Raw genomic sequence first — 10,828 nt, forward strand, 5'->3', positions numbered from 1 at the left:
TTCCTAGTTTCCTGCAGCCTCAATGATAATTTCGTTTAATTTCACGTTATCATGGCACTTCCTAGTTTTGTCAAAGTGTCATTGTGATATACGACAATAACCGGGTCGTTTTGCCTTAAGAACTTTTTTTAGGAAACCATAAATGTAACGTTAAAGTACCATAACCGGTTATGTTTTACTTAACATCCAGTATATGAATATTAATGAAGGAATTTTGCATGACTACGTGCCAATTTTCCTTCACCGAAATAACAAGGAACCATTATATTTCTATATATAATCCTATTTCTTTGTTAACCGTTTGCGTACCACGAGCCACTTTCGCGCTTTTCAAATTTTGTGTCGAAAAAATCCAAGGCATTTGGCCGATACAGACAACTGATGGCCCATCCGAAATTTGTCGAAACGCGCTCAGCCTTTCAGACATATGTACTGTTTCAGTCGCATCGCTATCAGTAAACCAATTTGTATTTTGTTGTTACCTACTCTAAATTAATAGAATATATATATATATATATATATATATATATTTTTTCATTCATAACTGAATTTGGTATAAAAGAAACAAACACAAAAAGCGCGGCCCCGTTGTTTACCGCATTGAACATGACAAGCGTTATCGCGCTCTTCGGCTCTTTTCGATATGTAATCGAAGGAGCGCTATCGCGCTCTTCGGCGTTTTTCTATCATGTCTTGTCAAAACCCTCTGGTACGCAAACGGTTAAAATTGTTGCAGTTATTACTTACATAACGAATTATGGAATTTTGATCGCTTAAAAATGAATGATCCCTTTTATTCAAATTAATTACATCGTGCAAAAACATTTAAATTTTTCAATAGAAATCAAGATGATGAAATTGAATTGAAAATTATTAAGTCATGTCCATGAGAAAGATCAAAGTCTAAAAATAAGAAAATAACAATAGAACGGCACAACCATATAGCGTTTCATTTAATACGAACATATAGACAGATCAAAGCGTAACTTCGAATTGAATTCAGACAAATATTATAAGTGTACAAGTAGAATTTAATGAAAATTTATGATGAGAAAAATAAAATAAAGCGACACGGAAATGTCAGATAAGGTGCGTTAATAGAAAGAAAAAGAAAAAAAAAAAAACGAAAAAAAAGTATTACTCATTTTCCTTTATTTTCTCCATTGTTGTAGCCCAATTTCAGAAAATCTTTCAGTACGACGTTAAAGGTCAAGATAACATGTCCTTGAACCTTCATGCGAGTCACTGTAATAATCAAAAATATTTGTCGAATCTACGATCAATCTATCGCTTATCACTTATCTCTTATAAAAATTCTTATACGTTTATTAATACACTATGTGAATAACATTATCATTAAACAAATTTTTATTCGCTATCTCTTTCTTTTATTGTGTACTTGAAACAAAAATAATTATTTTTAGCGTTATTTTTTCGAATTTTTATTACGATTGACGATTTAAAATTTTGTCGATTGTTTAATATCGGATATACCGTATTTATTTACAATTATTGTACGAATTAAAGTTATTTATATTTGTTATTTAAATTATGTAATATAAATTAAAAATTCACTCACATTCTCGTCCACCACCACTGGCCAATATGGCTGGATCAATTAATTCAGGTCTTTTTCCTGTCAACCAAGCAGCGAATTGTTGCAACGTAGAAGACGATTGAGGAACATAAATGAAAACTCTGTAAATAGAATTACAACAAAATAAAGTCATAATAATGTAAAAATATTATATCGTTTTTAATTATCGATCATAGCGATTATAGCATTTTAATAATCGCCATGTGAACGATTAATGCGATCAATGTAATTCTATTCTAAAATTTCTATAAATACATGTGATATCTTGGCATATAATAAAAATATATTTTTATCTTTTATTTTGGTCTATGATATTATAAATTCAATTCGCAAATTATTATTCACTAATTTGTTAAAAATAACAAAACAATTTTTCATAACAATTTTCTTTAGTAATTAATTAATTAATTGATTTAAAAAGGATAGCTTACAGCGACATAAAACAAATGTAATTTACTTTTTTTCGTGATGTCCCGTTATAAGAGGCAAATGACATACACCGTAACCTTCAATAACATCGTGATCGAACATATCTAATCCGTAAATAGACATTATCAGTTGTGGCCCTGCAACACACATCGATAATTTTTTAATTTGATTATGATATTAATTTTGAAATCAGATATATACTAATATACATGCCTCAATATACGCAACTTGTTAGTGATTTGATCGAGCCTGAAAATTATGATACTGTATCGAATAATATCTAATAATAAATCGTAGGTATTAAAAATATTAATAGACATTTGATATTTCGGAGCATCATCGTGCATAAATCATAAATTTAGTCTAATATTTAGAGACATAATACACAGTAATTCCTAAAGGTCCTTTCGTAAGAAATCAATTGAGACAGAAGAAAATATGATCTCTCATAATTTAAATATTTTCTTTAATCATCCATAATTCGAAAACTAAAATATATAGGACGTAATACCATTATATGATATAATCTTTACTTATGTTAGTGTGTAGATTTATCTTCTGAAATATCGACATGCATTTATGAATACTCCTATATATCGATTTTACTTACATCCATGTGGATTTGTGCTTTTAAACGTAATTTCCAATGGGAAGTTCCAAACAATAACATTTCTGGGATCGTTACTGCGTTTACACATTTGTGTCAGACCTTCTTCAATTCCCTAAAATAATGAAATTTGTTTATAACGAAGTTGTAGAATTCGACAAACAAGTAATTCAGTAGTAGTAGATCGAAATGCTGTTATCAATATTCGAACAATACTTTCGTATATATATACATATATATATATATACATGTATATATATATATATACATGTATATATATACATGTATATATAGTATATATATTATATACTTCGTATCTATATAAACTAATAGTGAAGAAGTTTGAATAAAATTTGAATAAAATAAAATGATATACTAACTGCCACAACGCTCCATTCGGATCCAAAATGAAACCCGTACTTGCAATATGCATTATCGGCATTGTAGAATTCTGCATATTCAATTGAGCCTGTAACAGATAAGAAAAACTCCCCTTCCACTGACATTATTTTATAAATTAAAATAATATTTTTCTTGGTATCTCAATTATAATCTATTTAACAAAACGAGCAAGTACTGTGATCACTTCTGCCTTGTGGATTAACACAATGTTTCGTATACAGTGGAACGCGTTGCTATGGGATACGCGCATGCGCAGTAGTAATAATAGATATATGAGATTACGTAAGGTATATACATATGCCGCGCCAAATTTAAAAGATTGCGTTGTTAAATATGTAGGTCATGCCATGCAAAATCGATCACTTTTTTAAATAACATTTCTACTGTTGTTGAAAATCATATATCTCATATAATATAATATAAAGCCTGTGCTATGAAAGAAAAATTCAAAGAATATATTATAATTTTCTCAAATTTTTTCAGAGTTTCAATTTTTTGCATGTAAAGCGTGCAATCGTTTACAAAAAAAAAAATATAATTTACGAAAATATAACTATTAGAAGAGATGTGCATTAGGTACAATAATTTGTGTATTCTAATGGCTATAACCACGATAATCGAAAATATTTTGAAAAATCCATTTATATACATTTATTTAAGACTAAAAACTATAACATATTCGATTTTTAATAAAAACAAAATTGTTACTTTAAAAAGTGATATCGATTTCGCATGAAATGATTCATAAACATGTAACATAACATATATTGAAATTAGATATGGAAGAATCATAATCAAATAAAATCATCGACTTAAAATGATGTCGAGTATTTTATTTGCCCTTTCATCGTTGACAACAATTTTACATATTTTTTTCTTTCTTCAAGTCAGTCAATAACCATATAATTTATATAATTCGTACTTAAATAATTTTATATGGACAATAGAACTACGTCTTTGTGAATAATATGTACATAATAACTTGTCGGATAAAGAGATCTATATGACATAGACGATCTATCATGACGTACGTGATTTAAAATAAATCTTTTGACACTTCAAAATTACATTCCAATGACTAATATTATTAACACTATCCTTTACCCGACGAGAAGCAGAGAACTTCGATGCACGAAATGACTATGAAAAAAAATCTATTGATCATCCTATCTTCCCCCCTCCCCCCGGCCCCAAAATAAAATTCTATAGATACATTTGCTTAGTATCTACGGATCAGATTGATTAATAATTCATTCTAAGCTTTAAAGTATCCTGAAAATGGAAGTAACAATTAAGTTGTACATTTCTACATTAGTGAAGTCGAAATGTTGCATGATCATTGCGTAAATTTTCTGAAACAATTATAATGGAAGTAAGCCTATGAAAACAATAATGTTGCAAAATTGAACAATTTTCGAGCGGCTTACAAACGATCTACCCGTAACTAATTAAAATTATGTACGTTTCTCCACTTGACGCTTTATATTCGCTTTTTCTTAGAAGAAAATAATGATCTTATTTTCCCGCAGCAATTTCTTTCATACGATTCAAAGCGGAACCAGCTTTGAACCAATCTATTTGTTGTTCGTTCATTGTATGATTTAAACTAATTACATCAACTTTTCCATCTTTGTGCTTGATTTCGGCTTTCACAGACTGCAGAAATAAAATAATATTAAATTTAGTTGTTGTTGATTAATGTACAAAACATTTTTATTTTATCTTATCAGTGTATACCTTGCCAGGAGCTAAATCTTTTAGACCAAGAAGAGTGACTTTGTCTGTAGGTTGTATTTTATCGTAATCGCTTGGATTAGCAAATGTTAAAGGAAGTAATCCCTGTTTTTTCAAATTCGTTTCGTGAATACGTGCGAAACTTTTTACGATAATAGCGCGACCTCCTAAATGGCGTGGTTCAAGTGCAGCATGTTCGCGAGAAGATCCCTCACCGTAGTTTTCATCACCTACAGCGACCCATTTAACTCCGTTTTTCTTATAATGCCTTGCTACATCAGGCACTGCACCCCATTCACCCGTTAATTGATTTTTTATTTTATTCATTTCACCGTTTTCCGAATTGACAGCTCTAAGAATTGAAAATAATAATGTAAAATTAGCAAATATAATTGATGCATTATCGTTTTTATCATATAAATATAATGCTAACCCAATGAACATATTGTTGGAAATGTTGTCCAAATGACCACGATATTTTAACCAAGGTCCTGCTGCTGAAATATGATCAGTGGTGCATTTTCCTTTTACTTTAATAAGGATTGTCATGTCTGAAAGATCTTTGCCATCCCATTTGTCAAATGGTTCTAGTAATTGTAATCTTTGACTTTTTACATCTACATCAACTTTTACTTTGCTACCATCTGAGGGAGGTGCATCATATGTGTCTAAGCCAGGGTCAAATCCACGGTTGGGAAGTTCATCGCCTATACATTAAAATAATATGTGTTAATGTGTCAAAAGATTAGTTACTTAATAATTTATCAAGAAATTATTGATAATTATAAATTAGGCATTTAGAGATAATCAACAATTTATACTCTGTCAATATTATTATTTGCAATGCATACATACTTAGAAGATATATGCTGAAATGCATTGCTTATTATAAAAATTATAGAAGTTTCTTACTGATAGGTGAAACTCACAAGTAATATAATAAATTACATTTGATACGTTATTTAATATTCGCTTAAACGATTACACAAAAAATCAATAAATATATGTAACTGACCGAAAGGATCATCCAAAAGAAATTCTTTGCCATCCTTTCCTTTCAATTTATCTTTCACTGGATTAAAGTCTAATCTACCAGCAATAGACAGGGCAGTGACGAGTTCTGGACTTGTAACAAATGCATGAGTAGCAGGATTGGCATCATTACGTCCTGTAAAATTACGATTATAAGATGTAACAATAGTATTCTTATCTCCTTTTTTAATGTCCTTGCGATCCCATTGTCCAATACAAGGTCCGCAAGCATTAGCAAGTACGGTGCCACCAAAGTCGCGAAGAATCTTTGCCTAAAACAAAACATAACATTGAAATGTCTCTTTCTGTTTTTTATTTCGTTTTCTTTTTTATTATATTCACGTGATCTAGATTAAGAATTGATGCAAGTCACGCAATTAAAGATAACAAAGTAAGTAAATATACATATGTGTATCGACATTTGGCACGGATTCAGAAATGTACACACAACCCATGTTATAATAAGAATATTATTAAAATGATAAAAATTCTTTTACTGGTTTTAAAGATCAATATTTAAAAATGTAATAAATCACATTCAAATGCTTTATCATAATATTAGAATTAAGATTTCATTTAAATTAATAATAATCTTTCTTAAAGAGATTCGACATTGGTAACAAAACTAATTTTAAAATATTGATTGAGTAACGATTCGTAATGTGAGTCAAAAAATAGCTTACAATTCCATCGCGTTCTATTGTAGCACGAATTTGTTCGGATCCTGGTGTGACATTGAATGCAGATTTTGCTTTCAATCCGTGTTTTATAGCTTGTTTAGCAATATTAGCACAACGACCCATATCTTCGTATGAACTATTTGTGCAGGAGCCGATAAGACCAACTTTAATTTCATTGGGCCAACCGTTCTGTTTAGCAGTTTCACCTGAAACAAGATTATATTAAACGAGAACTTTATATGTATATATATATATATGTATATATATATGTATATATATATATATATATTTTTCTTTATTCTATCTATTAGAACTTTATATGTATATATATATGTATATATATATATATATATATATATATATATATATATATATGAACGAATTAAAATATAAAATATATAATGAATACCCAATTTAGAAATAGGATGAGCAAGATCAGGTGTAAATGGTCCATTAACATGAGGTTCTAAGGTGGAAAGATCCAATTCGACAATCTGATCATAATTAGCGCCTGAATCAGCAGTCAGAAGTTTTTCTTTGTATTTATCGGCTTCTTTGGCTATTTCACCACGACCCGTTGCTTTAAGATAATCTTGCATACGATAATTATAAGGGAACACAGACGTAGTAGCTCCAATCTCAGCACCCATGTTACAAATTGTAGCCATTCCAGTACAGCTGATACTGTCGACACCAGGTCCGAAATATTCGACGATGGCACCTGTACCTCCTTTAACAGTGAGGATACCAGCTACCTTTAAGATAATATCCTTTGGACTGGTCCATCCTTTTAAATTTCCTGTCAATTTAACTCCAATAACCTTAGGACATTTTAATTCCCATGGTATATTTGCCATTACATCAACAGCATCAGCACCACCCACGCCTATACATAGGCATCCCAAACCGCCTCCATTTGGTGTATGAGAATCAGTACCGATCATTAAAAGTCCAGGAAAGGCATAATTCTCCAAAATAATCTGATGAATGATACCCGAACCAGGATTCCAAAAACCAACTCCATATTTAGCACCAGCTGTTTTTAAAAAGTTGTAGACCTCTTTGTTGAGATCCTTTGCTCGTTTTAAATCTTCTACACCACCAATCTGAGCTTCAATTAAGTGATCACAATGAATGGTTGATGGGACTGCTACTTTTGGTAAACCTATAAAAAAAAAAAAAAATGCTAGAATAGTTTTAACTAAGAGATTATTAAGTACTAAGAGTTTATATTCTGAATTTGAGTATTATATAACACTCTTCTGATACTCAGCTTTCCACCTAATTAAAGTAAATAAAACCATCATTTAAAAACTGATAAATAAAATTTACCAGAACTAATGAATTGCAACATGGCCATCTGTGCAGTAGCATCTTGCATTGCAACACGATCTGGGCGTAATCTAAGATAACTTGTACCACGCACAATGTCTTGTTTATCGGGTTCATCAAGATGAGAGTATAATATTTTTTCAGATAATGTCAATGGCCGGTTTAATCTGTGATAATGTTTAATTATTATCAAAGAAAGAAATTATCGTTTACAAAGTTTATATGAATTTAATCAAATAATCAAATAATTGATTAAATCAAATTTAAAATTAATATGTACCTTTTTTTAACGATCTTGAGAGTGTCTTCTAATTTTTCATATGGTAAGTAGTTTGTTTTATCGAATTTTGACATAGCTACTTTGGCAGCACCAAAGCTTAAAGGACTTGCACTGAAGCATCTTTGTTGGATGTCTGTTGCAAAGATAGCGAATTTCTGAAATGAATACATTTTTATTATTAATTGCAATACTTTGTGCTTAATAAGAGTTGAAAGATTTTGCATACATTTGAAAATATACATGCTTATGAAATATGATATTCTATTTTGATATGAATAGAAAGAATTTAATCAACTTGAATACACAATATAAATCTCATTGTCAATATTTAAATTACAACATCCTTTGGTATGTAGGAATTCATATAATTTTGTCTGCTATATTGTCTATTATGCTATTAATAGAATAAGACTACATAAAATATACGATGTCAACATCCTCATAATGCAAAACTATTATGCATGATATTACATATTTTTTCAGATAATCTTAAATACAAAATTATTTACTGTAAGTTATTTTATCTATAAGATTTATTAAAGAAATATATTTATAATGCAATTTCCTATAACAGATATCAAACAAAATTATTAAAGAAGATAACAATAAGAAAAAGAAATTCCACAATTTATAAATGATTATTGTTGTAATAAAAATTTCATCATTCAGCTTAAATTCTATTTAATCATGATAATATATCTTTATTTAGATCGATACGCCATTGAAGAATATCTAATAAAGTCTTATCTTTTATGAAAGCGTACATATTACATAAGAAACTTGCGTTATATTCCGCGAACGTTCTTCGAAGTGAGAAAGGGGAAAGTCTCATTCATTTAACGCGCCAATGAACGATACACTATAAAACTGTTCAAAATTATAACCTAGAAATATAGCAAGGGCACAATATGTATATATATACGACTTTTATATCTCGATTATATAATGAGTCTTCGAGAATAAGATAAATTTTATTTTCGAATAATTTTTATTCAAAGAAAGATAATTAATATGCATAACAAAAAAACAACAATTATTTTCGTAATACACAAACAGAATGTATTTAACTTGTCAGTTGAAAACAATCCGCATTTTAAGATTCAATTAAAGTGAATTGTGACAATGTCACATGACAAAACAGAATTCTTTTATTTCTCGTTCTTCGAACGTTCTATTTCACTTTAAAATTAAATAATTATTCGATGTATTAATATATGAAAATTCAATAAATATAACAAATTTATATAATTTGGAAAAAAATTAATCGGTTCAATATGGAGGATTTATTCACGAAGGATCTCGATTTATCGTTCGTATTGGTCATCGTTGATTTAACATTTAATACTATTTTAATGTCATTAATGACCTCCCAGAAGAAAGAGGTCAAGAGAACAAGTTCGAAAAGCTCATCAATCAAATATTCTCATGGAAACTTATTCATCAAGTCATAGTTGAACCGATAATATCTCTTCAAAGTTCTTTTTGTTTTTGCTCATTGATTGTAAATTAAAAATACGACGCATACCTGTACACTGATAATTCGCGTGCAATACGACATTGTTAGTCGTTAGCGACGCAAATTCTTGTTCTAAATGTGGAGCGCAAGCGCTAATGAAAAGATTTGCGAACAAAAACTGTTTTACTCCGGTAGCAGTCCTTCTCAAACCGGCCACTAGAGAACTGAAAGAACGAAGATACTATTTGGTCGTATCAAAGTAAAAGAAACTTCGCACATGCGCTATCAAAATAGAGTAATTAGAATCATTTAGTGGCGACATCTTCAGAAACTCTTTTTTTTTATTGCAACTCTATCTTATCGATAATTGATCTATGAAATCTTGTTAACAGTCGATTATAACAGTTATACTATCTTATCGACAATAAGATTATATATTTATTTTACTGTTAGTAAATAAACACAATAAATAAAGTTTTTAAAAATGCATCTATTAGCATCCATTTATTAAAATTGAAACTTTTCCTATCGTTGCTTTAAATTACACGTATGACACTTGTACGATTTTTAAATAGAATTAATCTCAATAGACATTGTAGAATATTATACAAATTCTTTAAATAAAATAAATATTAGTAAATAATAATTAGTAATGTGAGTACTTTAAATTCTATTGAGAAACTTGTGCACCCTTATTTTCATTTTCTTTTTCTCCTTTCTCCATAGTCCTTGATCGAATCATGAATCATCGTAAAAATTTTTATTCCCTCTTTTTTCTTTTTCTTAACATTTCTCAACTCCTATCGTGGAATATATTTTTCTCATCGAATTGACTGTTTCTATGAAAAGAAAGGAAAAGAATATTTTCGTCGTCGTTATCCTTATCTACGAATTCAATCTTTTTCACGAGATCGTTTCGAGAATAATTTACGAGGCTTTCCGATTTTGATAATCTCTGGTTTCACGACTATATCGATATCATTTCTTCATGATCACAAAAAGTGAGAAAAAGAGAAAGAAAGAAAGATAGAGAAAAGGGAAAGGCAAGAGAGAAAAGTTGAGTTTCGGGGTGTGGCCAAAATGGCGGTGAAACAAACAAATCTGGCTATCTTTCAATCCCCATAGAACGATCCCCATAGAAGCGATGACCCGCGAACGATTCTGATCTTTTTCGATAACGATCAAACTCAAAGAGCGAAACTACAAGCCGTCGTTATCTACCGTAAAGGAGATAACATTTATGATGACGATAATGTCGGCATCATTGAAACTTATGTAT

At 29.8% G+C, this 10,828-nt stretch overlaps 2 protein-coding genes across 7 annotated transcripts in view; both read right to left on the bottom strand.

Moving 5' to 3' along the window:
* Window positions 1-3,538, bottom strand: part of LOC118443107 (B9 domain-containing protein 1) — a 117,931-nt gene extending 114,393 nt beyond the window's left edge. For 5 of the 6 annotated variants that reach the window (XM_035869599.2, XM_035869601.2, XM_085656516.1 and 2 more), the window contains exons 1-4: window positions 3,014-3,538; window positions 2,637-2,748; window positions 2,055-2,163; window positions 1,580-1,698 (exon numbers count right to left, since the gene is read on the bottom strand). In XM_035869599.2, the coding sequence (XP_035725492.1) occupies window positions 1,580-1,698; window positions 2,055-2,163; window positions 2,637-2,748; window positions 3,014-3,139 (466 nt within the window). In that variant the 5' untranslated portion in view covers window positions 3,140-3,538. Of the gene's footprint in view, window positions 1-1,135; window positions 1,246-1,579; window positions 1,699-2,054; window positions 2,164-2,636; window positions 2,749-3,013 lie in introns of those variants that run through there. The other variant, XM_035869598.2, reaches the window with a different exon arrangement.
* Window positions 3,539-3,847: 309 nt separating this feature from the next.
* LOC118443096 (putative aconitate hydratase, mitochondrial) lies at window positions 3,848-9,784 on the bottom strand. The gene is made up of 9 exons (XM_035869575.2): window positions 9,619-9,784; window positions 8,094-8,248; window positions 7,814-7,980; window positions 6,891-7,646; window positions 6,485-6,687; window positions 5,785-6,073; window positions 5,203-5,476; window positions 4,773-5,121; window positions 3,848-4,691 (listed from the first exon to the last, which is right to left on the bottom strand). The coding sequence occupies exons 1-9, from the start codon at window positions 9,649-9,651 to the stop codon at window positions 4,551-4,553; spliced, it is 2,367 nt and encodes a 788-aa protein (XP_035725468.1). The 5' UTR covers window positions 9,652-9,784; the 3' UTR covers window positions 3,848-4,550.
* Window positions 9,785-10,828: the final 1,044 nt, after the last annotated feature.

Source organism: Vespa mandarinia, chromosome 4, assembly GCF_050613455.1.
Source record: "Vespa mandarinia isolate Hongniang chromosome 4, ASM5061345v1, whole genome shotgun sequence".
In the NCBI taxonomy this organism is placed as follows: Eukaryota; Metazoa; Arthropoda; class Insecta; order Hymenoptera; family Vespidae; genus Vespa; species Vespa mandarinia.

What these genes read in the sequence shown, in the direction of transcription:
- LOC118443096 (XM_035869575.2), bottom strand. Translation starts at nt 9,651, where the DNA reads ATGTCGTATTGCACGCGAATTATCAGTGTACAG. An exon ending in TCATCCTATTTCTAAATTGG is followed by an intron (nt 6,688 to 6,890) that starts GTATTCATTATA and finishes ATCTTGTTTCAG; the next exon opens with GTGAAACTGCTAAACAGAAC. An exon ending in TCCAACAATATGTTCATTGG is followed by an intron (nt 5,122 to 5,202) that starts GTTAGCATTATA and finishes TTCAATTCTTAG; the next exon opens with AGCTGTCAATTCGGAAAACG.